At 37.6% G+C, this 26,960-nt stretch overlaps 2 protein-coding genes across 7 annotated transcripts in view; one reads left to right on the top strand and one right to left on the bottom strand.

Moving 5' to 3' along the window:
• Positions 1–26,693, top strand: part of LOC108342583 (peroxisome biogenesis protein 1) — a 39,876-nt gene extending 13,183 nt beyond the window's left edge. For 3 of the 6 annotated variants that reach the window (XM_052871990.1, XM_017580377.2, XM_017580391.2), the window contains 9 exons: positions 4,007–4,100; positions 4,237–4,391; positions 5,088–5,318; positions 5,894–6,094; positions 6,405–6,530; positions 6,606–6,667; positions 7,343–7,460; positions 17,460–17,744; positions 25,920–26,147. In XM_052871990.1, coding sequence (XP_052727950.1) covers positions 4,007–4,100; positions 4,237–4,391; positions 5,088–5,318; positions 5,894–6,094; positions 6,405–6,530; positions 6,606–6,667; positions 7,343–7,460; positions 17,460–17,744; positions 25,920–25,958 — 1,311 coding nt within the window. In that variant the 3' untranslated portion in view covers positions 25,959–26,147. Of the gene's footprint in view, positions 1–4,006; positions 4,101–4,236; positions 4,392–5,087; positions 5,319–5,893; positions 6,095–6,378; positions 6,531–6,605; positions 6,668–7,342; positions 7,461–17,459; positions 17,745–25,919; positions 26,148–26,190; positions 26,325–26,416 lie in introns of those variants that run through there. The other 3 variants (XM_052871989.1, XM_052871988.1, XR_008246594.1) reach the window with 3 other exon arrangements.
• On the bottom strand, positions 10,016–11,358 carry LOC128195039 (secreted RxLR effector protein 161-like). Its single transcript, XM_052871991.1, has one exon. The coding sequence runs from the start codon at positions 11,167–11,169 to the stop codon at positions 10,438–10,440; it is 732 nt and encodes a 243-aa protein (XP_052727951.1). The 5' UTR covers positions 11,170–11,358; the 3' UTR covers positions 10,016–10,437.
• Positions 26,694–26,960: the final 267 nt, after the last annotated feature.

The raw sequence follows: 26,960 nt of genomic DNA, 5'->3' as shown, positions 1-26,960 counted from the left end.
TCTAGCAGGTATTTCAAACTTCTCTGATCCGTATGCACAATAAGTTTCTGCCCCAACAGATATGGCCTCCAGTGCTGAATTGCCAAAACTAAAACCATCAATTCCTTTTCATAAATGGATTTGTTTAAGGACCCTTCAGACAATGCCTTACTGAAATAAGCAATGGGCTTCTTCCCCTGTGTCAAAACCGCCCCAAGACCTCCTCCTGAAGCATCACACTCGATATGGAATGTTTGCCCCAAATTTGGGAGCGTCAAAAGTGGGGCAGAGGTTATAGCCTCCTTCAATCGTGCCATGGCAGCCCTGGCTTGCTCACTCCACCCAAACTGCCCCTTTTCCAAAAGTTTTGTCAGGGGTTTTGCAATCTTTCCGTAGTCCTTCACAAAACGCCTATAGTAACCGGTTAAGCCCAAAAACCCTCTCAAGGCTTTCAAAGTCTTTGGTTCTTCCCACTCCAAAACTGCCCTGATCTTATCCTGATCCATCTCCACACCTTTTTCTAAAATCTGGTGGCCCAAGTATCGGATCTGCTTTCTCCCGAATTCACATTTCTTTTTGTTGGCCACCCACTTATGATGTTCCAATCACGGTAACACCACTTTCACTTGCTCCAAGTGATCCTCCCAAGTAGGGCTGTATACCAGTATATCGTCAAAGAAAACCAGCATAAACCTCCTAAGATACTGCTGCAACAAGCTATTCATTGCACTCTGGAAAGTGGCTGGCGCATTGGTGAGGCTGAAAGGCATCACTAAGAACTCAAAGTGGCTCGGGTGAGTCCTGAAGGCTGTTTTGGGCACATCCCCTTGTCCCATCCTAATTTGATGATACCCAGCTTTTAAATCTATTTTAGAAATATATCTAGCTCCTCTCAATTCATCTAAGAGCTCCTCTATCACCGAGATATGAAATTTATTTGGTATGGTTGCCCTGTTTAATGCCCGGTAATCCACACAAAAGCGTCAACTGCCATCCTCTTTTTTTACCAAAGTAACCGGGCTAGAGTATGGGCTAGTGCTAGGCCTGATTATTCTAGCTCAACATATCTGCCACCTGATTCTCCTTCTCTCCCTTCATGAGATATGGGTATCTATATGAACGCACGTTTACTGGGTCTGCCACTTCCTTAAGGGGAATTCAGTGCACCATATCTCTGTGCGGGGGCAGCCCCTGCACCTCCTAGAAGACGCTATAATATAGCTTCAGAACTTCTTCCAGCTCCCCCTTTTGTGCTTCAGTCAACTCCATCTGCCCCTCTCCTTCCTCCTCCTTCTCGACATGACCCAAATCCCATACTAACATCCAAGCTTCAACCTCTGTTAGCTTTAGCAAGGCTTTAGTCTCTACCAGTTGCCTGGCCAAAGCATATCTCCTCTAATATTCACCCTCTTGCCTCCTTGGCTGTAATTCATAGTTATTTCTCCCCAATTTAGCATCACTTCTCCCATCTTGGCTAACCATTCCACCCAGAATAACCTCAACACTGCCCAGTTCAAACAGGTGTAACCTCTCCTCAACGTCAGCCTCCCCTAAAGTGATTACCACCTTCTCACAACACCCGCAGGTCTTCTTTCTTTGCCCATCACCCAGACTCACCTGATAGGGTGGCGTGTCTTCTATGGGCAACTTCAGCTCCTCTGCTAATTTCGGCTGATAAAGTTGTGGCTTGCGCCATTATCTATGAGTACTAACACTTTTCTTTCTCCGGTCCTCCCTACCAATTTCATCGTTTTGGGCTGAGTCAACCCCTCCGCTGAAAACGCCGACAATTCCATGGGTTTCTGGTCCTGGTCTGCCACCTCTACACTCGCGTCTTCCTCCTCGTCCTCCGCCAGGAGTACCTCCCGTAGGCTCCTCTCTGGACAATGGTGGCCAGGTGCGAAAGGACCCCCACACCGAAAACATCGTCCCTCTTCCTTTCTCTTCAGAAATTCCGGATAAGGAAGGTTTCTCACCATTCTTCCCCTGTTGTCGCTTCCACTAGTATTGCTCGCCCTCGCGCTAACATTCGTCGCGACCCCTTCTCTCCTCACTGAACCAGTACTCTCCGTCCCTCCTGGCCGACTGATTTCGTTTCGCGACACTACTCCCGTCGCGGGCGACCCAAATTGAGTATTCTTGAACCCATTCCAACTTCCCCCTCTCACTCCACGCGTAGTGTCCTCCACTTCCCTCGCGATTCTCATCGCCACCATCAGCTCTTGAGGATCGTGAGTTTGAACCTGCCCCTTAATGTCCTCGCGCAGTTCGGCGAGGAAGTATCCCAGTATCTGCTCCTCCGAAACGCCACGGGTTTGCCCCACCAAGATCGCAAACTCTGACATAATCTTCTATGGTGTCCTCCTGTCGCAGCGTCACCAGCCGTTCAAACACCGTCCCATCTACCTCCAAATCGGCCGATCATGGCTGCCTTAAGGCCCTCCCAAGAACGATTCTTGGCCTTTTCTTCCAAAACTTGAACTAGTAACCCGTGCTGTCTTCCATGCTTATGTGCACGAGTTTCACCTTCTCTTCCTCCGCCACACCCTGAATGTCGAAAAACCTTTCCGCCCGATTGATCCAATTTAGAGGTTCCAACCCTTTGAACGTGGCTAAGAGTTGAAAATAAGACTTATTTTATTATTCTCAATCATGAAAAATACATTCTCATACCCTTTATTTGTAATAATCTAGTTCTCCTAAAAGGGAAATAGGGAAACTAGGAAAACTAGGAAAAATAAAATAAAAGATTATGTATCTATTTCCTCTAATTAGGAAGATTCTAAAGATATTATCTCAAATTACAACAGTATGTCTACCCTTTTCCTCCAAGTATTCTGCATCTCCTGGTGATCGCCGCCCCTCTTCCTCCAATTTCCTCCTCGCGCCTCCGTTGGGTGTCGTTGACGGAGGTTTAACTTCCGTCTGAACGACCATCATTGTTGTTAGCCTGCGTTCCCATCATACTCATTAGTTGTTGCATATCCTGGCGCACTGCGACGGATTCCGCCTTCATCCCCTCCATTGTGATCTCCAGTGCCTCCAATCTTCCCTCCGTGCTTCCCTCCATTCTTGTTTCGCGCCCAATTTGGAATCCGGTAGGTTAGACCAAATTGATAGGTTTCTACTCAAGAAACCTCAACAAACTAATGCGATTCACACCGAACACATACACAACAAAAGAATAACCTCTTCTTGTATTGACAGTAACAAGAATACAATGTACAAAGAACCAAATGAGGGCCTAACCTCCCCCACAGGATTAACAATTCCTGAAACACAAACAGTTCAAAAGTCCCCCACTCAACTAAACAAATGCTATTTATACATTCTTATTCCCGCCTTTCCTAACTTCTAAGGCAGTTAGGCAATTAATGTTTATTTCTTCTCTCGTACACTCTCCATGTCCTAACACTAACGGTTGGAATTTCAGGAAGAAAAGAAAAACTATAGAAAAAGGTTCAACCCTGAATTTATTTCTGGAATAAATGAAGCAAAACAGATTAGTCAAAGGAGTTGTCCCCTTTCCTACTGGATAACCCAGTCGCCACAAACTGTTCCAAGATTATCCCACTAAAACAAACAAAAAGTCTATTTATAAACATTCTATTTTTAAACTTCCTTCTATAGTAAAGTCTCCTCAACTGAAATTGTCTTTTCTAAGATGAACAATAGTCCCTAAAGGAGGAAAGCAATCAATTTTGGATCTTCTAAATATTTGAAGATATTTATTATTTACAACCGAATGCCTTGCTATTTCTTTTTGTACTGCCCTCTTATTTTTTTCAGTACTTCCTACAAAATTGTTTCTAAAAGTGGACTTACTTTACTAAATACAATTACTTTCCTCATCAAGACACTCTAGATAAAAGTTAGAGTTATTCTACACCTAGTAGAAATAAACATTCTTTCTGAAGCACATACTAATCGCAAAAGATTGTCTTCTCTTTGTTGCTAAATCAATTTAGTACACACTTTTCTTTCCTGAATACCATTTTGAATCTATTTCCTGTTGCACACTGAACAGGAGAAGAGGCAAAAGTCATGTGGATTTGGACCAATAGCCTTCATAGCTTCCGTACAATCACTAGAGAAGATACCACAATCTTTAAGCTCTTCAGGTTTGATATTTTGTATGTAATATGTTTGTCACATTATAGTAAATCTGAACAGAATATTGACCATTATCTTTCATTTCTTATATCCTTTTTATTTCTCATGTTCAGGCAGCTGATTTCTTGATTCACTTTTTATTAGGAAGATTTGACTTTCACATAAAGTTGCCTGCTCCTGCAGCCTCTGAGCGCAGGGCTATGTTGAAGCATGAAATACAGAGGCGTCACTTGCAGTGCAATGATGACATCCTGCTTGACGTGGCTGTAAAATGTGATGGTTATGATGGTTATGATCTGGTATTCTACCTTTTAGATCTATCATGTAGAAAGTTGTTATTTATTTCGCTTCACTGGTCTAAAAATTACTAAATGTCAGTTTTGTGAATGTTGTAGCATGTGGTTCTTTTTTTTAAGTGTGCATGAGTAGAGAAATTTAGAAAAAAAAACAGGAAGTCTATGCATTTATGATATAAACATTCAGCTGCAGATTTCATGCTTTATATCATTAACGAGTTAGTTTTTTTAAGACAAACAAGAATAGAAAAACGGCATAGTTTGTGTGATTAACGGAAGCCCTTTTATGAGTTAGGGTTGTTATATTTTCTTTTAGTTACATTGTCATGGTGTAAGCCCTATTATCTGTGGTAGAGGAAGAAAGGGGGTGTTGGTGCATTTGTTCTCGAAACATTCATTGAAATATTCCTCCACAAATTTCATTAGCATATGATCTAGATTAGAGTTAAGGAAATTTCAAATTACATTATCATAGCTTGAATAACATAAAAAGATGTTTGTGTTCCTACAAAACTTAATCATCATCATTATTATTATTATTATTATTATTATTATCTTAGTGGCATCATTTACATTTGATGAACAACAGTTGCTTATGTAGAACTTTGGTTGTCAATTTGAATAATATTAATGCATGAACTGTTGATTACTATGTCTCAGCTGCAAGTATGCAAATATTTAATTTTTCATTCCTTCCAGGAAATATTAGTTGACAGAGCTGTTCATTCTGCTGTTCGCCGTTTTCTGCCTTCTAATGCTTCCATTGATGTACATGAGAGTCCAGCTATACTAAGGGAGGATTTCTCTCAGGCAATGCTTGATTTTCTTCCAGTTGCAATGCGTGATATCACAAAATCAGCTTCTGATGATGGCCGTTCTGGATGGAATGATGTGGGTGGTCTTGTTGACATTCGAAATGCTATTAAGGAGGTATGACTTAGTGAAATATTAGAATCTTGTTCTCTCTCTAGATTTTATGTATCATGTATTTTTCAGTTCCTCCCTTTGGATTCAAATATAAATAAAAATATGATCATGTTTATGGGACTTAGATATAAGAAAATTCCAATGAACTCAACCTTATTTAATGTTATTATCTCAAAAATACCCTTATGTTTAAATTGGGGCATCATCTCAATAAATATGACTAAGGATAATGTTGAAAATGTACTTTATTTTGTTGAAATTAAGAACATTAAATGAACATAGCAGACATTCTTAATCAGTGTAAAATTAGCTAGTTTTGTTATTATATTTAAGTCCACAGGTAGTATTATTATATTTGTAAAATACTTGCGTATGCCAAGTGGAGGACGGATTTAATCCCACAAAACTAGTTATTAAGGTGAGGCCTTTCTAAGCTTATAAAACTAATGTAAGTCATGTCTCTAGTTGATAGAGTAACAATTAAGGCAGCCTAATAACAATATTTTTCTCATTTGTTGTATGTTTACTCTATACTCAGACATTTGAATGATCTTACACTGTTGGTTAAATTATTTCAGATGATAGAGCTGCCATCAAAGTTTCCAAAAATTTTTGCACAAGCACCTTTGAGGTTGCGGTCAAATGTCCTTTTATATGGTCCTCCTGGTTGTGGCAAAACTCACATAGTTGGTGCTGCTGCTGCTGCTTCTTCACTTCGATTCATATCAGTAAAAGGGCCAGAGCTGTTAAACAAATACATTGGTGCTTCTGAACAAGCTGTAAGAGGCCAATAAGAACTTCTCTGGGTTATTATTGGTGTATGCTATTTTTGAATTTATTTATATGCTTTTTAATCCTTATATTTTCTCAATTACTCTGCATAAAATGAAAGGTTTTTCTGAAGGTTATTACATCTCAATTGGCTAACTAGCTTTTTATACTGTCACTGTGAGCCATTTGATGATGGATGTCTCTTATTAGTTGACGTAGGATGTTTTTTTTTTTGTTTTGTCTATAGTATATTGTAATCTTTCAAATTAAAATTATTGATTTTGCATACTAGGTCTGGGTGTTGAATGCTGGTTTCAGGTTAGGGATATTTTCTCTAAAGCAGCAGCTGCAGCACCATGTCTACTTTTTTTTGATGAATTTGATTCCATTGCCCCCAAGAGAGGGCATGACAATACTGGAGTAACTGATCGAGTTGTGAATCAAGTCAGTAAATATTTGTTGCTTTTTCAACTTTAACTTTACTGAATAAAATCTGACTTCAGATGTTTCAATTTTCAGTTTTTGACCGAGTTAGATGGTGTGGAGATTTTAACTGGTGTATTTGTGTTTGCTGCAACAAGGTTAGTTTCTCAATCATGTTTTCATTTGTCAAAAATAAAACAAAATTTTGATAAAGTGTCCATGGATGAAAGACTAGCTGAAAGGATATAAAGTTTAACGAAGACTGAAATTCAAAATTTATTTGCTTTTTGGCTTATACTTGATTTAGATTAGTTACGTAGACAATTTCTGGTACAGGCTTTAGGATTAGTTTGGATAAACTTTTCAGCAAGCATTTATAGAATAAAATAGGATGCTGAATGAAGTAAACTTTGTAGTCCTACAATCGCAATATCTTATGAATCAAAGAAAGATTTTATTGATGGAAAAGAGAAACGGAGAAAGAACACTTCTCCAGTAGTTTCCCTTTCACAAGGGATTCTTCCTTTTACAAAGAGCAAAGCTTAATTATCAAATATTACCGACAAAATAAATTTTCCCCTTACATCCTCCTACTTATTTAGCTCAGTAATTATGTCAACTGTTGCATCTTATTCTAACTCCTAATAAATTTTGATATATATGAGATATTTTTCATGTATCGAGCATCTCTTCTAAGCTGTAATAATGATTTGGCTACGATTAGTTTACTATTGGTCCTTGTTTGTTCTGACTATTTCTTGTGATAGTAAGAACATATGGAAAATGGATATTAATCATTGGCTATTATAATATCTGTTTTTCCTGGAAAGCAGTAGACCAGATTTACTTGATGCTGCACTGTTGAGACCTGGTAGGTTAGATCGTCTTCTATTCTGTGACTTTCCATCTTGGCACGAGAGATTGGAAATTCTTGCTGTACTTTCTAGAAAGGTATGTGTTAGCATGACTCCTATGAGTATTGTCAATGTTTTGTTTCTTGTTTGCAAATTGCTCATGATATCTTGTTGGGGTTCTTATATACAAGGTAAATAAATGTTTTCGATTGAATGTTTTACCTGTTCATATTGTGCAATGGAATCAGGGTTATAATGTTAGCAAAAGCATGAGAAAATATTATATGTATCTGATGCCTACCGGTTTGCTACATCCTCCTAGTGTCAATAATAGTAATTGTTGGCCAGTTAAAGAGAGAAAGGGACTTGAACTATGTAAGGAAATAAAGAATTATTTTAGTTAAGGAAGTGGAGTTTAAACTTAACTCATTTTCATAAAACTATCTTGATAAGGTGAGATTTGCGTTCATTATATACTGCTAGGATATAACCTCCTATTACAACGGTCTATTAAAGAAGAAATAAGGGTAAAGGAAAATACAGTTGTTTGTTTTAATTAAAACAGCTTTAAAATCTGTTAGTAGTTATGTTTTTTGGAAGCTTGTATATATAGGTGTGTTTTGGGGGGAAGGACAGGAAAATGAGTGAATAATAGGAGGTTTCTGGACCCTCAAAGGGCCAGAGGTGTTTCTGTAATAATTCTGAAACTTCTATCCGAAATTCTCAGTTTTCTCTGTTTGAGTTTCTAATCCAGTTTCTATAATATAGTATAGTTTGGCCATTTCTTTAATCGATGTGGAATCTTCAATAAATAATGATCATACGGATTACATTCTCATTACCTCTATTTGTAATATTCAAACCCTTTAAAATAAAATAATTATTCTCAAATGAATATGAAGATTATAAGATATTTTCTCTTGATCGCTATGGAGATATGGAGGATATATTTTTATTCTATTAATAATCCATTATTTACAATACTCCTCATGTTGGTAAATGAATATCAATCATTTTCAACTTGCCTACAAGATCCTAGAGTTTGCCCTAAGGAAGTCCTTTAGTGAAAATGTCCTCACATTCAAACCCTTTAAAATAAAATAATTTCTCTAAAATGAATATGAAGATTATAAAGATATTTTCTCCTAATTGCTATGGAGATATGGAAGATATTTTTATTCTATTAATAATCCATTATTTACAATACTCCTCAAGTTGGTAAATGAATATCAATCATTTCCAACTTGCCTACAAGATCTTAGAGTTTGCCCTAAGGAAGTCCTTTAGTGAAAATGTCCTCACATTCAAACCCTTTAAAGTAAAATAATTACTCTGAAATGAATATGAAGATTATAAAGATATTTTCTCCTAATCGCATGGAGATATGGAGGATATTTTAATTCTATTAATAATCCATTATTTACAATACTCCTCAAGCTGGTAAATGAATATCAATCATTTCCAACTTGCCTACAAGATCCTAGAGTTTGCTCTAAGGAAGTCCTTTAGTGAAAATGTCCCCTATTTGAAGTCTTGTAGGCACATGGGTTGTAACCACAAGACCTCTGTCAAGATTATCTTTGATAGAGTGTTTGTCAATTTCAATGTTTTATCTTATCAAGTTGTAATGAATTATGGACAATATTTTAAGCGCATTACTTCATGAACAATTCTAAAATGAGACAAAAATGTGGAAAGTTCATAATTCACATATTCAGTACCACACTACCACATCTGATTATTTTGATGTATTTTTTCCAAATTGATTCTAGACAATATGAGAAAAATTAACACTAGTATAATCATCAATAAAAGTAATAAACCGTTTTACTCTAGAAATAGATTCTAAAACATGTCCCCAAACATTATTGAGAATTAACTCAAATGGAAAATTACTCTTTTTATTAAAGATGAAATAGGATGCACGGTGATACTTTAATAGTTAGCAAAACATCACATTTGAAAACTGAACATACCCTTTGTTAAACAAACAAGGGAACAAGGACTTGATAAGGTTGAATGATGGAGGTCCAAGCCTTCTATGATGAAACCATATTTGGGAACTTGCCCATCTTTCTAATGTTGCTTGCTCATTTATGACCTTTAGTTTGTTTTGGTCCTTATATTCCAATAGGTACAACCCACCCTGCACCTTAGCAATTGAAATCATTTTTCCTGTAGGAAGGTCCTGAAAATCCCAATAATAAAAAATCTACTGAACAAATAAAATCTTTTGTAGCCAGTCTTTTGTAAAAAATAAAACATTGCTTAATACAATAAATGATTTTAAAGTTATATTCCCCAGACCCACATGTTGGTACACTATCACCACTTGCAACTACAATGAGTTGTTTTGTAGTTATTTTGACAAACAAATTGAAGAGCTTAGGAAATGGAGGCATGTGATCAGTTGCTCCTGCATTAAGAATCCAAAGACCTTGAGACAAATGGCCAATAATATTAAATATACCCTTACCTTTCATGGACAAATTATATGATCCAGAAGAGGTAGTTATTGATTAAATCATTCTTCTCAAACAATCAAGTTCCTCTTTATAAGTTTTCATACCAAACATTGAAAAAATCACAAAACAAAGACATGAAATGAATAAAACCAATTTGGCAAAAGAACCAAAAGATTTAGATATATTCTGTTAGGAAGTTGCAAGTTTATGAAAGAAGGAATAAAAGGGGAGGGAAGTAAATAGCGGGAAAGGTTGTTAGTTTGTTAGGGGGAGAGAGAGAGTATAAAATAAAAGCTGAGTTGTTGAGGAGGGTATCGGATATTATTTTGGGTTTAGACTGGACCTCTTGGCCAGTGGAGGAAGGGAGGCTTCCTTGGGGGAGATCTATACTTGTATTTTTCTTTCTACACATTACAGAGACTTGAAGATTTAGAGAGAAAGAGATTAAAACAAAACCTCTATTATTTCTTCTTCTTTCCTAATACATCACTAATGATACTTATACAAACATAATCAACAGTGAAAGTAGGAACAGTGAAAACAAAGGAAAAACATAGAAGACTCCTAAGGAGTCTATATCTAAAACATATTACATTTCAACACTCCCCCTCAAGCTGGAGCATATAAATCATATGCACCAAGCTTGGAACATATGAATTGAATTCTAGGCCCCCTTAGGGATTTGGTCAGAATGTCTCCAAGTTGTTCATTAGAATTGACAAATTCAGTAACTAGTTCCTTGGATAATAACTTCTCCCTAATAAAATGACAGTCAATTTCTATGTGTTTCGTTCTCTCATGAAACACAGGATTGGAAGAAATGTGAAGAGCTGCTTGATTGTCACAGTACAGTTTCATTTGCTCATTTTCACAAAATTTCAATTCTTGAAGAAGTTGTCTAATCCACACAAGTTCGCATGTAGTTAGAGCCATAGATCGGTATTCAGCTTCAGCACTAGATCGGGCAACAACATTTTGTTTCTTACTTTTCCAAGATACAAGGTTCCCACCGAGTAAAACACAATATCCTGTAGTCGATCTTCGATCAATTGGACTACCAGCCCAATCTGCATCACAATATCCTTCGATTCGAGTGTTTCCCTTGTTCTCATACAATAGTCCCTGTCCTGGGCTTCCTTTTATGTATCTGAGAATGCGAAGCACTGCATTCCAATGATCAACATGTGGATTTTGCATAAATTGACTCACAATTCCAACTGAATAAGAAAGGTCGGGTCTTGTTATGGTGAGATAGATGAGTTTTCCAACTAGCCTTCTATATCTCTCTAGGTCTGAGAAGAGTTCACCCTGATCTCTCATTAACTTTTGATTTGGATCCATAGGACTATCAATGGGCTTGCAATTTGTTAGACCTGTTTCTTCTAAAATGTCAAGAGCATATTTCCTTTGTGAAATGATGACACCATCTTTTGACTGTGCCACTTCAATACCAAGAAAATATTTTAGACGACCCAGATCTTTAGTTTGAAAGTGGTTGAACAGATGATTCTTTAACTGAGTAATTCTGGATATGTCATTTCTTGTAATAACAATATCATCAACATACACCATGAGATAAACACATTTGTCAGGAGAAGAGTGACCATAAAACACTGAATGATCTGCCTCACATCGTTTCAATCCAAACCTTTGCACTACCTGACTAAATTTACCAAACCAAGCTCGAGGTGATTGCTTCAAGCCATAGAGAGAACGACGTAACTTACAAACCAAGCCAGACTCCCCCTGAGCAATAAATCCAGGAGGTTGCTCCATGTATATTTCCTCTTCCAGATCACCATGAAGAAAGGCATTTTTAATGTCTAACTGATAAAGAGGCCATTGACGAATAGCAGCCATAGCAAGCAAAATACGAACTGTACTGGTTTTAGCCACAGGAGAGAAAGTATCACTATAGTCAAGGCCATAAACTTGAGTATAGCCCTTAGCTACTAGCCGAGCTTTAAGACGATCAATTTTACCAGTAGGACCAACTTTAATAGTATATATCCATCTACAACCAACAGCCTTCTTATCAGGAGGAAGAGGGACAAGATCCCAAGTGTTATTGTGTTCAAGTGCCATCATTTCATCAACCATGGCTTGTCGCCAACCAGAATGACCAAGTGCCTCATGAACATTATTAGGAACTTTAGTGGAAGATAATGAGGAAACAAAAGAGAAATATGAAGGAGACAATTGATGATAACTCACAAAATTATAAATAGGATATGGATTACGAGTAGACCGAATACCTTTCCGAAGGGCAATGGGCCAGTTATCATCTGAATCAGTAGAAGGTGAAGAGGATGAAGGATCCATGGTATGATGATCTGATGGAGGAGGAACTGAGTCTCGAGGATCTTCAGTGTTTGGAGTTGAAGATTGTGTCCAACGCTGATATGTGATAAGAGGTGGAGGAACAATGTCATTTGGATTTTGAGTTTGAGGTACAGAATCAGGAATAACTAAAGGATCACGTGTTGGCAAAGGAAACATTTGTTGAACATAAGAACGATCCTCCATGGAGGAAGGAAAAAATGGTTTATCCTCAAAGAATGTGACATCTGCTGACATATAATATCTCCCGGTGGAGGGAGAATAACATTTATACCCTTTCTGAAGACGAGAGTATCCTAAGAAAACACACTTGATAGCTTTTGCTGAGAGTTTATCAAGACCTGGAGAAACATTATGAACAAAACACGTACACCCAAATACTCGTGGGGAAACATGATACAAAGTGTCATTGGGAAAAATGACAGAGTGAGGAATTTTATTGTTAAGAGAGGAAGAAGGCATCCTATTGATAAGAAAACAGGCAGTAAGGACTGCATCGCCCCAATGATGTACAGGAACATTAGTATTCAACATCAAGGAACGTGCAGTTTCAATGAGATGTCTATTCTTTCTCTCTGCAATGCCATTTTGTTGTGGAGTATGAGGACAGGTTGACTGGTGTAAAATTCCTTGGGAAGATAAGAGAGAAGAAAATGCTGCAGAGAAATATTCCTTAGCATTATCACTTCGAAGAATTTTAATTGTCTTCCCAAATTGGTTCTTAATTTCATTAAGAAAAGACTTAAAAATAGACAAAAGTTCAGATCTCTCTTTCATTAAATAAACCCAAGTACACCGAGAGAATTCATCAATGAAAGTTACAAAATAATTAAAACCAAATGACGTAACACGACTAGGTCCCCAAATGTCTGAGTGAATAATTGAAAAAGGAGAATTACAATGTGTCTCAGATCTTTTAGGATAGGAAGATCTAACATGTTTTCCTAATTGACAAGACTCACAATCTAAGACTTGAATATTTCTGAGACTTGGAACCATCATCTTCAACTTGAGCAAACTTGGATGGCCTAAACGATCATGCAAAAGTTTTGGGGATGAAGAAGTAAAGCAAGAAACTGAAGAACAAGATTTTAAGAAATAAAGTCCTTGAGACTCATGTCCTTCTCCAATCAGACGACCTGTCCCATGTTCCTGTATAACAAAGGAATTAGCAGTAAAGGTTATGGAAAAATTTAAGGAACGAGTCAACTGACTTAAGGAGATTAAATTGTATGGACAATGGGGAACATATAAAACTGAATTTAAATTTAGTGAAGGAGATAAGGAAACTTTGCCAATTCCTTGAGATGTCACTTTCGATCCATCGGCAACAGTAATAAGATGGTAAATTTTTGGAGAAGACATAGAAGAAAATGAAGAAATGTTACCAGAGATATGGTCAGAGGCACCAGAGTCAAGAATCCATGGATTATGACCTTCCACAGATTTAGATAGGTTGGTTGTAGGCACACTGGTCATGGCAGAAGATTGACCAGGATTAAATGATTTTCCAGACTTGTATCTGAGAAATTCTTCATATTCTTCATTTGAAATTCTGGATTCTAGATCACCAGCTTTAGAAACATGAGCAACTTTGTCTGGATATCCATGTAAAATATAACATTTGTCCCGAGTATGACCTATTTTGTTACAATATGTGCATTGAGGACGTATACTACGACCACCACGTCCTCGGTTGCTTCTGCCTCCTCCTCTCCCTTGTGGCACTCCTCTTCCTTGGGGTATTGTCATGGCTGATGTTTCAATAACCTCAATTGGATTCTCATTTTTCACTGATGTAGGTACTCGAAGAAGTCGAGTAACTAAGCCATCCATTGATGGGATTTGATCACCAACTAAAATCTGATCACGTACATGATCATAATCTGAGTGTAAACTTCTTAGAATTAGGACCATGTAAAACTTGTCAAGCTTTTTATTGATCCCTTCTAATGAATCAGCTATAAAGAAGTTCTTTAATTCTTCTATAGCAGCCCTAGCCTTTACTATATGAGAAACCATGTCATGATTGACTTGCTTTAGAGATGCTGCTCTTTGAGTTGCATCAAACAGACGTTGTACATCATTAGCAAATATGTCTTGTGCCCTTTTCCAAAAGGATGAACAAGTCTTATAGGGTCTTAATATATCTAGAACTTCTTGCTCAACTGACTGCCACAAAATTGCACATAACTGAAAATCCAATTTTTGCCATTGGGATTTTTCGTCGTCTTGAATCATAGAAATGTCTTGTTCAAGATGATCATGGTGTCCTTGACCAAGAAACCACAATTCCACAGCAGAAGACCATGATAAATAATTTCTCCAATTGAGCTTTGCAGATGTGATGATTGGAGTAGCAGATAGAGAGGAATTAATTCCAATAGGAGATGCCATGACAGATCTGTAAGAACAATCTGGAGTCCAGAATCAGAAATGGGATCTGGAAACAGTAAAAGATAAGAGCCAACTTGAGGGGGAAACCCTAGGTATCAATTACAGCCCCTGAAACAGTAAAATAAGAGCCAAAAGAAGCTCTGGAAAGTCAGACGAACAGGACGACAGTGGTCCGATGATCGTCCGGCAAGGATAAGGCGGCGCGTGAACAGTACGCGCTTGACGTCTGACGGAGGAAGGAGGCGCGTGGCGGCGCGTGCAGCGGAAACAGGGAAAGCGACCACTAGGGATGGGTCGCGCTCGAGCAGGCGCACAAAACCCCTAACTTCGCCTGAGAAAATGAGTCACCGGCGGCGGCGGCAGCGGCGGAAGCAGCGGCAGCGGCGGCGGCGATCGGTAGTCAGACAGAGAGCCCCGGTGGTTGGCTCTGATGCCAACTTGAAGATTTAGAGAGAAAGAGATTAAAACAAAACCTCTATTATTTCTTCTTCTTTCCTAATACATCACTAATGATACTTATACAAACATAATCAACAGTGAAAGTAGGAACAGTGAAAACAAAGGAAAAACATAGAAGACTCCTAAGGAGTCTATATCTAAAACATATTACATTTCAACACAGAGGAAATAAAAATACGCATACATACAGTTTCTCTTCTTCTATTGAGTGTGTGAGTGAGAATAGAAGCTGTTGTTCGGTTCTTTGAATAAAAGAACCTAACATATTCAAATTAGAGCCAAATGAGATGTCACCATCCCTTGGAATGGGCTTAGGATGTTTCAATGATCTTGTCTGTGCATGTGGTGGTTAGCAAGGTAGTGGAAATAGGGCCCTCAAGATCAAGAGTTACGATAGCAAAGCAGTGGTAATAGGACTCTCAAGATCGAACTTGAACTGTGTAAGGAAATAAATAATTATTTTATTCATAACAATCACATCAATTACATTCTCATCATCTTTATTTGTGATACTCAAATATTTCAAAATAAGGAAATAAAAATATGTTGAAATGAATAGAAAGATTTTGAAGATATTTTTTCCTAGTTACTATCGAGAATATTTTATTCTACTAATTTGCTATTTACAAAAATTAGAATAAAAATATTTTTAGTATCTCTATAGTAATTAGAAAAAATATCTTTGGAATTTTCTTATTCATTTCAACACATTCTTATTGCCTTATTTAAAAAAAAATAGTTGATTATTACAAATAGAGATGGTGAGAATCTAATTAGTATGATAGTTATCAATAAAATAAACCTTTTTTTCCTTACATAGTTCAATTAATACACCATAAGATCTTTAGTCCTACACGATCTCTTAAACTACTTCTGAATCCTATCAAAAGATAACACCCTTGACAACCCTAGTAAAAAACTAAACACCTATAGAATTACAAAGTTAAGGAACAAGGTCATTTGAACAAATTTCAAATCAAAATATTGTAAAGAAAAGAAATGGTGATCTTCTCAATCTATTACATTGAACCAGATAAAAAAACTCCAAGAATTGTTTTTCAACTAGCAACACTAATCTCTATGTTTTAGAAAGGTTTTTGAACTTTCATAATTTGATTGCATGAAGATGGCTAGAGATTACTTGTTTACATAGCTAATAGTTTAAATGGGTTAAAAACTGTTTTAATCCATTAAAACAGAACTTCGAGCCTTTTTTGTTGATTTAATTCATTAAAACATGTTTTCAATACATTAAAATCATTTAAATACTTTAGTGATTTTAATCAATTGAAATGTCGATTTAATTGGTTAAAACATATTCAACCCCGCAAATGTTTAAGTCAAATTAATATATGAAAACAAAGTTTTAATTGAGTAAAATGCTCTTCCTTACAAACCTAATAAACTTAAAAACATTTTAACATATTAAAAAGTACTATAATCCATTTTAACATATTAAAAAGTACTATAACTCCAACCAATGTTCAAACACTTACTAAATATCCACTTAGTCAAATCAAGATCAATGATAAGTAATTACTTAGAATGCATCTAAACGATATATTACAACCCAAAGCCTACATCAAACACAAGATCAACTCTCCAACACTTGCATCATCATCAATGTACAGGTTGGTAGCATCAAATCCTCAATCTCCATTCTGGCTTCAAGCATCTATACCAAGAAAAAGTAAATATACAATCTAGTTCTCTGAGGCCTTTGTGGTTGAATCTTAACTTTTTCACAATTCATATTTCATTTGTTACTGAATCCAAACTGTATATCCCTCGTACCAAATTTTCTTTATTCCCTCTTGTTTTAATCACTTCACTTGAAAAATACTTTGTGACCTCCATTCTTGTGGTTGTCACCACTAACGTTGTTAGCTCCAACGACCAACTTACTGATTTCTCCACTAAATTTCTCAAAGGATCTCATGTATTGGTAATAAGTGTGGTGCATATAATACCCAGGCTTTAGGAGTGTCAAAGATATGAAAACCTATATATGGAAATATGGAAATAGTGTGTAGCTGTAATTTAGGGATTATGTTATATGTTTCTTTCTTTCCCTAATTGTATGTTAATGATGTGTGGTCTAATACGCACAATTCCTTTAATCAATTCTATAGTTGCCATGGAGAGTCAAGCCCTATTGAGGTTCCTGTGTGGAAATTTTATTGGCTTTCACTTCTCCAGATGAGATAGGATTGAATTCCACATAAGATATGTGCACATTGCAAAATGTGAAGTTGGTCATTAACCTACCTTAATTTTGAATTTTAATATTTATTACAAGGGAGGATTATTGTCAATCTTATGCCTTCTATTAGTAGTGGGAAGTTACACTTTCACCTCATATAATTAACATCAATAATTTATCAAACAAAATCCTTTTTCGATTTAATTAAACTGAATCTTTCTAATTATTGCAGTTGGCAATGGACAAGGATATTGATTTGACTACAATAGCTAATATGACTGAGGGATTCAGTGGAGCTGATCTCCAAGCTCTCCTCTCAGATGCGCAGCTTGCAGCAGTTCATGATGTTCTGGACAATGAGGATGGTTTAAGGACGGAAAAAACACCCATTATTACCGATGCTCTTCTAAAGTTCACAACATCCAAGGCTAGACCATCTGTTTCAGAAGAAGAAAAGAGAAGACTCTACAATATATATCACCAGTTCCTGGATTCAAAAAGATCTGTTGCTGCCCAGGTTTTTCCCCTCTCCCGTGAACTAGTATTAGTTTTGCTTTTATAATTTATTCAGTTTAACAAAATTGTGTTCGCTGTGTTTTGTGGATGAGTAGTTGGTTGTAGATTGTTAGGTATATTGATATCCATGACCTTTGGTTGATGTTGAGTAAACAAGTTAGCTCTGGTAATTGACAACTATATCATCTGTGGGGCAATTGCTTCCTGCACCTTCATGTTTTCTTCCTCCCCCTCCATACATTGTGATAAATGTCAAAAGTATTCATTCATACGCAATGCAGAAGTAAAAACTTTTGAATTGTGCAATTTAGAAATGTATAATGGATTGTATAATCTGAGAATAAATTCAAAATCAATTTTTTCACTTTTGAATTCTGCAATCCAGAAATATATTTTAAATTACACAATCCAGAGTTAATTTTTTTCACTTTCAGGTTGTCTAATCTATAAATACATTATGGATTACACAATTTGGAATTGAATTTTCATTTTTGGATTGTGCAAACCAGAAATACATTATGATAGGAAACTACTTGTATATAGAAGAAGGAGAAACGTTACACAGCCTAACTGCCAAGACAGTTAGGGTTGGGGTGTTTGGGGAGAGTTAGTTTTGGAGTCTTATTAGTTGACAGGAACTCTTTTGTCCTGTAGGGGGAGGTTAAGCTCTCTGTATCCAATTGTATCCTGTATTCTTGATTGTTTGGTAATACAAAGAGGTTATACAGTTCTAAGTTGTGTGTTTGGCGTGTGTAAAGTGTGTTTTCTATAGGTTCTTGATTAAAGAACCTATCATTTGGTCCGACCTGCCGGATCAAGAAGGGGGAAGAATCAGCGATGAATAGCCAAACGGAGGGAAGATTAGATAATCTTGAGATTACGGTAGAGGGAATTAAGGAGGAGATGGCTGCGATCCGACGCGACCTACAGCAAATGATGAGGTTGATGGGTGGAGGTCAAAATAATCCGGAGGGTGGTTCTGAAGGGAGTAGCAGCTCTGTGAATGATAACCCCGAAAGACGCGACAATGGGGGAATACCACAGAATTGGCGGAAAAGGGTGGAATTGCCATCGTTTGAAGGGGTGGAGCCGCATAGTTGGATTAAGAGAGCGGAACGGTTCTTTGACATCCAGAAGGTGGCTAAGGAGGATAAGGTTGAACTCGCCTACATTAGCATGGAAGGGAGCGCGAGTTATTGGTTCAAATATTGGAGGGAAAAAACCAAGAACCGTTCTTGGTTGGGATTGAAAGCTGGGCTGATTAATCGCTTCAGAGGTGGTTTCAGGGGGACTGTGTACGAACAGATGGCAACGCTGAGGCAAGATGGGACGGTGGAGGAATATGTTAGGAGTTTTGAGATACTTTTAGGTCAGACCCAGGGGCTATCAGAGGAGCTGATATTGGGATTCTTCCTAGCGGGGTTACGAGAAGAGATCAAAGGCCAAGTACGAATCCAAGATCCTCCAGATTTGATGATCGCGATAAGGGTTGCGAGGGATGTTGAAGACGCAATGAACCGAGCACGCGGAGGAGTCTGGAACGGGGTGAAAGTGAATTCCGTGGGCACGCGAGTTGCTTCGACGATCGTTAGAAGCGGCGGTGATCGTAACTTCGCGACGCGGACCGGTAGGGCAGAGGGAGTTGGTACGACCAGAAGGGAAGGATCATCGACGGCGAGTAACACCAATGCGAGAGGTAATACCACAGCGGGAGGCGATAGCAGGGGAAGAATGGTAAGAAACTTACCTTATCCCGAGTTTCTGAAGAGGAGGGAAGAAGGTTGGTGCTTTCGGTGCAGGGGCCCATTTGCTCCGGGTCATCGATGTTCGGAGAAAAGCTTAAGAGTTTTGTTGTTAGCGGAGGACGAGGAGGAAGAGACGGTTGAAGATACGAACCCGGAAACGAAGCCCATGGAGTTGTCAGCGTGTTCGGCGGAGGGGCTGACGCCTCCCAAAACCATGAAGTTGACCGGTTTGATTGGGGAAAAGAGGGTGGTAGTCCTCATCGATAGCGGGGCCAGCCACAACTTCATTAGTCGGAACGTGGTGGAGGAATTGGGATTGTCGGTGACAGACACGCCTTCATACGCTGTGAGCCTCGGTGATGGGCATAAAAAATTGACGAGCGGACGCTGCGAGGTTAGATTAAAGTTGGGAGACGTCACCGTGGAGGAAGAATTGTATGTGTTTGAACTAGGGGGTGTCGATGTGATACTGGGAATCGCATGGTTGGCGAAATTGGGGGAAGTCGTGATCAACTGGAGAGAGATGTCCATGAAGTATGTCGTGGAGGGCGAAAATATGACTATAAAGGAAGACCCAGCTCTGTCGAGACAGCTGGTAAAACCAGAAGCACTGTTGAAGATAGTGGACGCTGAGTCATGGATCTTGGTGTGGGATTTGGGCGTAGTGGAGCAGGAGCCAGTCGGTGAGTTGACGGGTGAACTGACAGAGGGGCAGAAAGTGGAGCTCAGAGCAGTTCTGCAGGCCCACTATCGGGTGTTTCAGGAGAGAGAAGGGTTACCACCCCATCGAAACGCACAGCCCCGAATTGTGCTTAAAGAGGGAATAAATCCTATAAATGTCTGACCATATAGGTACCCATATCTCATGAAAGAAGAGATTGAAAAACAAGTCACTGATATGCTGAAGGCGGGTATTATACGGCCAAGTCAAAGCCCATACTCAAGTCCCGTGATTTTGGTGAAGAAGAAAGACGGGAGCTGCAGGTTCTGCGAGGACTATAGAGCGTTGAACAAGGCCACCGTTCCAGATAAATTCCCGATACCCGTTATTGAGGAGCTGCTGGATAAGCTCAAGGGTGCAAGGTACTTGTCCAAGCTAGATCTGAAGGCCGGTTATCATCAGATACGAATGGGTGAAGAAGATAGTCCTAAAACTGCATTCCGAACACATCAGGGCCTTTTTGAATTCTTGGTGATGCCCTTCGGGTTAACAAATGCACCGACAACATTCCAAAGCGCTATAAAGTTACCCAAATCCCACGGTTTTGACGCGATACTGGTGATGGTCGACAGGCTGAGCAAATATGGTCACTTCATAGCGCTGAAACATCCGTATTCAGCTCACACTGTAGCAGAGGCGTTCATCCAGGAAATAGTGAGATTGCACGGGATCCCTGTGTCGATTGTCAGTGATAGGGATCCCCTATTTCTAAGTGTGTTTTGGAGGGAGCTTTTCAAAATGCAGGGTACCCACCTCAAAATGAGCACGGCCTACCATCCAGAAACAGATGGCCAAACAGAAGTTTTGAATAGAATCCTGGAAGGGTATTTGAGATGTTTTTGCTCAGAGCAGCCTAGGAGTTGGAAGAAGATGCTATCGTGGGCCGAATACTGGTATAATACCAGTTATCAAAGTGCAGCAAGGTGCTCCCCTTTCGAAATCGTATATGGGCGAGCCCACCAGCCTTGAGTCGATTTATTCCAGGAGAGACGTCGGTGGAGACCGTGGCCCAAGATTTGATGACAAGGGATGAGGCTCTAAAACAACTAAAGCTACATTTAAGGCAGTCACAGGAGGCAATGATTAGACCCCACAGACAGCCGTCCATGCTAGTCCAATTACATCCAAAACTCTCAGCACGCTACTACGGACCTTTCCAGGTGTTACAATAGGTGGGAAAAGTAGCTTTCCGTTTACAGTTACCCGAGGCAGCCCGAATACACCCAATCTTTCACGTATCCCAACTGAAGAAGGCGGTGGGAGAGAAGAGGGTTGAGAAGGAACTTCCAGCTGAGTTGCAGGTAGAAGGACCCATGTTTTGGCTTGTAAGAATTCTGGACAGAAGGCAAAGACAACTGAGGGCAGAAGGAATACCTCAGGTTTTGATCGAGTGGCAAGAGGGGGGACAAGAGGGCGCGACTTGGGAAGATGTGGCGACTATTCAGGAACAATATCCTGAATTCAACCTTGGGGACAAGGTTGTTGGAGAGGAGGGGAGTAATGATAGGAAACTACTTGTATATAGAAGAAGGAGAAACGTTACACAGCCTAACTGCCAAGGCAGTTAGGAAAGGTGGCTAGAAGTCTGTATAAAAGGGGTTGGGGTGTTTGGGGAGAGTTAGTTTTGGAGTCTTATTAGTTGACAAGAACTCTTTTGTCTTGTAGGGGGAGGTTAAGCTCTCTGTATCCAATTGTATCATGTATTCTTGATTGTTTGGTAATACAAAGAGGTTATACAGTTCTGAGTTGTGTGTTCCGCGTGTGTAAAGTGTGTTTTCTATAGGTTCTTGATTAAAGAACCTATCTAATTATGGATTGCATAATCCGGAATAATGTTTTTCTTCTGGATTGATTATTCTGGAATTAACTCTTTTTTCTCACTTTTGGATTGTTGAATCCGGAAATTAATTTTCTTTGATTTCAATATTTGATTAATCCGGATGAAAGCCCTAATGGTTTCAATCCAAATGTATGCTGAATCTTTGATTAATCTGGAAGAGTGAAACCGTTTCCTGCATCTATTGAAGCACTTCACCATTACTACTGTACCAGCACTTCACAAGATTACCCCGCTAAAAGAAGCACAAAATATAAATTACACGGGACATAGTGGGTGTTTCAAAAAATTGAGATGTGAAAAGTAGTTGCCCAACATCAGTTATAATTTCGAAGGGCCTGCATAGCAATTGTAGCTTTTTCATTAGTCAAGAAAAAGGAAAAAAGAACTTCATGTAATTGAAAAAAAAAATGATTAAATATATTTTTGGTCTCTATAGTATTTGTTAAGAAGGAGATTTTAGGTCTAACTCAACCTCACAAAATCGGCTTATAAGGTGAGGTTTGCACGTACTTATATATCATAAATTGACCTTATCTCTTGTCGGTTCCAACACACCCCCTCACGCTGATGTATATACATCTCGAGCGTGAGACTAGACATTAATAGGTGGTCCAATAATTGCCCGATATCGGGTTGAACAATATGCCCAACAAACAACAAATATCGTTAGGTTAGGCTCTAACCTGACTCTGATACCATGTTAAGAAGTGGACTTTAGGCCTAACTCAACCCCACAAAACCGACTTGTAAGTTGAGGTTTGCACCCTCTTATATATTATAAATTGGCCTTATCTCTAATCGATGTGAGACTTCCAACTGTATTAGCATTTTTTATTTAGTTCCTAATGTTTTTTAAGTTTGCTTTTGAAGTTTTAGAATGTTGGTTTTAGTCTTTGGTGTCATGCTCTATTACAAAAATGTTTACGGTGATTGTGTCTTGTCGATGTCATAATGTTGTTATCAGAGGCTAAACGCATAAGTGACATGTTTACATGGACCATAAACAAACAAAAAATTTCAAGGACTAAAAGTGAATTTAAATATTTGCATGAGAAAGATATTGTGCCATGAAAAAACTACTATTGCAAGGATAAAAACAAAAATAAATATACAGGAACTGAACCAGAGCTTGTGCAAACAAAACTTCCATTCTAAACTTCTTTTAAGACAGTGGAGTATCAACATTTACGTTTGTTAAACGATAGATAAAACTTAGATACAATACCATAAATATTGTTTGTTGTTCTACAATCATATCGGAGTTGGATTTGCATAATAATTAATTTCATCAAATGTCTATGTATTTTGTCGGAGTGAACTCCAATCCTTATTGGAGAAGAGTACAACTAGTATCTAGGTATTGGATCAGAGTTTTGTCACAATAAGCTAATGTTGGAGTATCATGTGATAATTTTAATCCGGGGTGTCTATATTCATAATCTACATGTCAAATAGGTGAACCTCAAACTCATCTTAGACTTATAATAGTCACTTATTCAAATAGTTTCCTGTTCAATTAGATTGTATCTAACTTTTCAGTCCAACTACAGGAATATAGGATATTATAGCTTCTTTATGCTCTTGCTATCCCAAATGGTTAGTGACTTGTTATCTATGTGACTCAATTTTGTCTTTATAGATACCTCATTGTCAGTAATGAAGTTTGGAGTTACTATGTTCAGACTGTTAGAATCTAGATAATTTTCTGCCTCAATTAGGACCAGATAGAAGGAATGAAGTTTATCTAAGGAAAAAAGAGATAGGTGTATAGGTGGAGATGATAAGTATATTAATATTTAAACATTTTTCCTTTAGTTCATGTTTTATTTTATTATTTAGTCCATTAAATTTAGGTTTAATTGTTTTATTTGTCCTTAGTTTCGTTGCAGTATGTCAAGTTAGTCCTACCTTTTAAAAAAGTTTCAATTGCGTCCACATCTTATAAAATTTGCCTTAATCAAGTATGTAGAAATGACGTTAACTTTGTGCTGACATGACAAAAAAGTTTGTCACTTTTTTCTCTTTTTGCTCTACTCCTTTGCGCCCATTTGTTTCTTTCTCTTCTCTGCCACATTTTAGTTTTGTTTTTCTTTCAATATGTTTTTCCTGTGATTTTTTAATAATTCAAAATACCATAAAGTTTAATTTAACTAATTATCTTATTAAGAACAGTACTTAAATTCATATTTTATATTTCATATTTTGGCTTATGTAGTAAAGACATAAATTTATGAGAAATATTATTTTAGTTTAGAAGTAATTATTAATATTTTTATAATAAAATTAAATAAATGAATGATAATAGTTCTTGGCCTCCACCTTCTTCTTCACATCCTCATCCTCTGCCTTGTATCTCTCATCGTCCTGCACCATTCTCTCAATATCCTCCTTGCTCAACCATCCCCTATCATTGGTGATCGCGATCTTGTTCTTCACCCCTACAGTCTTGTCCTCAGCAAAATCATTCAAAATCCCATTTGCATCAATGTCAAAACGCACGTTGATTTGAGGAACTCCTCTAGGGGCTGTATGGATGCTAGCAAGTTCAAACTTCCCCAACCGGTTGTTGTCTTTGGTCCTTGCCCTCTCACCTTCATACACTTGAATGAGCACTCTTGGTTGATTATCAGCATAAGTAGAAAAAATCTGCTCCTTCTTGGTGGGAATCGTCCTGTTCCTCGGAATCAACACTGTCATCACACCCCCGGTAGTTTCAATCCCAAGGCTAAGAGGAGTAACGTCAAGAAGAAGCAAGTCCTGGACCTTCTCGTTCCCTTCGTCGGTCAAAATAGCAGCCTGCACTGTAGCACCGTATGCCACAGCCTCGTCGGGGTTAATGCTCTTGAGAATGGCACTGGCGTTAAGCCTGGCAATTGCCTCTAAGAATCATTGAAGTAGGCAGGGACAATGATGACGACATTCTTCACGCTCTGCCCAAGGTAAGCCTCCACGATCTCCTTCATCTTCGTCAACGAAATACATAAAAAAGTGATGGATGCAAAGAAGAAAGATCAACATATGGGCGCAAAAGAGTAGAGGAGAGAGAAAAAAGTTGCAGACTTTTTTGTCATGTAAGCACAAAATTAATGTCCTTTCTGCCTGTTTAGCCTATTTAATAAAAGAGACTTGATTAAAGTAAATTATACCTAAGTGTGGATGAAATTGAAACTTTTTTAAAAGATAGAACCAACTTGACATACTACAATAAAACTAGAGACAAAAAAACCAATTAAACCTTAAATTTATTATTGTTTTTAATCCATGTATATGTCACTTTTCGTTTTAGTCTCAATTATGTCAGCGTGATGTCATCACCGTTAATCACTTCAATATTTTTGTAATATTGGATACTAATGATAGGAACTGAAACCAAGAATTTTAAAATGACAAGAACAAAAAATCAGATTTTTTTAGGGACAAACATTTAATCTAATCCTAAAGGCTCTAATATTTTATACTTGTCTAAACCATCATTAATTTTAAAATCACTAAATCTGTCATGAATTATCTTGAGTGACTGAAAATGATGATGTAACGTTTAAATGTGAAAGTAGATGATAAGCCGTAGTGTGATATTGACCTGAATTCTGGTAATGGAGTTGTTTTTGTTTGATTTACCAAATTACACTTCTATATATGAAAGCTATGTAAACTCTTAACCACAAGTGGTTTAGATGGCTAGGCGTAATTCATTTCTTTCGAAATATGTAAGTGCAAATGTCTTATTTCCACGATTTTATTCGGTAAATAATCATATTATGCTATCTATGTTTTTCTCTTTAACCTTGTCACTGATGCAAAATAAAAACTTAGCACCATCACTGTTATAATTATTCCTTGTTATAATTGGTTAACAAATAATTTCTGCAGTCAAGAGATTCGAAAGGAAAGAAGGCAACTTTAGCTTGACAGTCAAAGATTCATGTTGTGGAGAAGATGTTCTTTGGTATTAATTTCTCACGAAGATGTCTTCTCTTTTCATGTGCACATCTTTAATAGTAAATTTGTATAGTTCAATTGATCATTTGTTGTATTTGATAATGTAAAATCTCCTAGCCATATTACAAATAAAATATGAAAGGAAAATGTTTTCGGTAATTATTTTTTTCTCAAATTTTATATTTGGTTTGTGAAATTGCAGGCAGCAATTGAAGTTCTTAAATGACCCTCCGTCACTGTGTATATATCGATAAATTATGACAAATTACACGATAGAAATGTATTTTTGTTGTAGTCTCAAAAAGATTGTCAAGATATGTAGCGAAAATGATTTTTTTTATCATGTATTACCCTATTTATTGTTATACACGGAAAAATTTTCTACTGATGGATATTTTTATTGGAAAAAAATTGAATGGTAAATGCAGGGTGGCAATAGCGTAGCCAGGATATCTGATTAATTCGCATCATGCCACGCACTTATATTGGACCTGTAATTACTTCCTACACTTTAGAGCTAAGGAGGATGATAGGACCTAAGAGTTTATTTTAAGAGTTTATGTTAGGAGAAACAGAGAAACCAGAACAATAGCTGTCAGAGTTAATTATTAGACAATGAGTTGTATGGGTTGTAGGGGATAGGATGTTGTGTATATAAAAGGGGAGAGGGGTCTTAGAGAGGAGAGTTTTGGTTGTATTCTTTGTAAGACAGGAGCATACATCCTGTGAAGAGAGGATTGTTCCTTAGAAGTGTTGGTACATCTTTTATCAATTTAATAAAACAGTTTTGTTTTATTCTTTTGCTCTATGTTAGTGAGTCAGGATCAGGCAGGCGTGTTTGCTTGTATGGGATGTTTGGTCTCTTGTTCCTAAGAGACGTAACAAAGTGGTTCGACTTGCTTGATCAAGAAAAGGGAGAGTTGTGCAAGGTAGATTAAATGCTCTGGAGGTTTTTAGAAAAGAAACTAGGGT

The sequence above is a fragment of the Vigna angularis genome, chromosome 1, assembly GCF_016808095.1.
Source record: "Vigna angularis cultivar LongXiaoDou No.4 chromosome 1, ASM1680809v1, whole genome shotgun sequence".
NCBI lineage: Eukaryota > Viridiplantae > Streptophyta > Magnoliopsida > Fabales > Fabaceae > Vigna > Vigna angularis.
Note: the sequence above shows the minus strand (reverse complement) of the source record. Positions and strands in the feature narration are given on the sequence as shown.